The 1,331-nt window shown below is 46.1% G+C and overlaps 1 protein-coding gene across 2 annotated transcripts in view; it reads right to left on the bottom strand.

Annotated features, from left to right (window-relative positions):
- Positions 1-1,331, bottom strand: part of LOC106963238 (N-alpha-acetyltransferase 15, NatA auxiliary subunit) — a 21,286-nt gene that overhangs the window by 11,742 nt on the left and 8,213 nt on the right. For both annotated transcript variants that reach the window (XM_015058039.1, XM_015058038.1), the window contains exons 6-7: positions 358-511; positions 139-258 (exon numbers count right to left, since the gene is read on the bottom strand). In XM_015058039.1, the coding sequence (XP_014913525.1) occupies positions 139-258; positions 358-511 (274 nt within the window). The remainder of the gene's footprint in view (positions 1-138; positions 259-357; positions 512-1,331) is intronic.

Raw genomic sequence — 1,331 nt, 5'->3', positions numbered from 1 at the left:
GATCGGTATCGGTGATCGGCCCTCATGGGTGATCGGTATCGGCAGGAAAAAACCTGATCGGCACATCTCTAATAATTATCCATGCAGAGAGACTTTTCATTCTAATGGGAATTAATTCTTGATATATGTTGTGTGCACCTGGTTTCAAGGCGTACTCCAGGCCCTTGTAGTAGGCCCAGTTCTCTGGGTTCCTCTCCAGAAGTCTTGTGTAGATCTCTGAAGCTTCCTCTGGCCTCTCCAGCTTCAACAGCAGCTCTCCTACAAACATACACATGTTCACGCTGCACAGCTGTGTTTTAAGAGCCTCAGCAGCCTTCACATGGGCTCCACTGCAGCCTGCAGAGGCAGTGTGCTCACCTCTGGTCTCCTCCACAGCCAGCTTGTCACACATCTGCTTCTCATAGCTGTTCAGGTGCTCCAGTGCCTCTTTGTGCAGGCCAGCTTCCCTCAGAATCTGGTTCTGATACAGCAGCAGCTCACTGTACTCATAGTCCACCTTGTCTGGAGACGTCTGGACACCAAAACACACACACAGAGAGGAAATATTTCAGCCTGTACAGAACCTCCTGATCGCTGGTTATGATAGTGTTACGGTCACTGGCCTCTTGAGGATATGCAGGCTACTTTTGTTATGCAGGTTCAGCTGTGAGAGCACACCTTCCTGATTGGCTGCCTGAGTCCTGCAGGAGAGTAGCTACTCCATTGGACCAGCAGAGGGATTGCAAGCCTATCAGACGTTGATGAGGCTCACCTGCTCCCTGGATTTCTGACTCAAACTCTTTTTAACTCCCCCTCACAGGCACAAATATCGCCCTATTGGTCTCAAAGGTGGTCATGACATAGATACACATGCCTGCTCCTGTAAAATGTTTTCAAAATTTTGCTAGGGCTTATGGTTTTTTGTCAGGGTCCTTGAGACTGGCGCTGGGTGTCTCACAAGTATAGAAACTCTGTCTCCAGCATACTGTCTGCCAGAGAGAGCCAGCCCAGGTGCCGATCGTTAATTACCATAGCAACGTAGCTGGAGAGCTGCAGGCTATTATGGTCTGTCTGTAGTCTCCCTCTGCGACTGATTGGTTTTCATTGGAGTGGGAAATATTTTTTTCTTTTTGTTTTAGACACATTCCTCATTATCTGCCCTTTCATTTACAAGATTAAATCAGTTAAGTTTTTGAGTTGTTTAGGTTGATTTGAGAGAACACATTTTAAAAGCCACAATTACTTTAAAATGTCTCAGCGCAGGTCTCCATTGCAATTAGGGCTGTAGGATAATATCGATATCGCGATATATATCGATATTTTCTTTCCTAGAAAAAAAATCGATATTCATC

Source organism: Poecilia latipinna, unplaced genomic scaffold, assembly GCF_001443285.1.
Source record: "Poecilia latipinna isolate Pla-1442-1.1 unplaced genomic scaffold, P_latipinna-1.0 Scaffold1511, whole genome shotgun sequence".
In the NCBI taxonomy this organism is placed as follows: Eukaryota; Metazoa; Chordata; class Actinopteri; order Cyprinodontiformes; family Poeciliidae; genus Poecilia; species Poecilia latipinna.
This window is presented reverse-complemented; position numbering and strand designations above follow the sequence as displayed.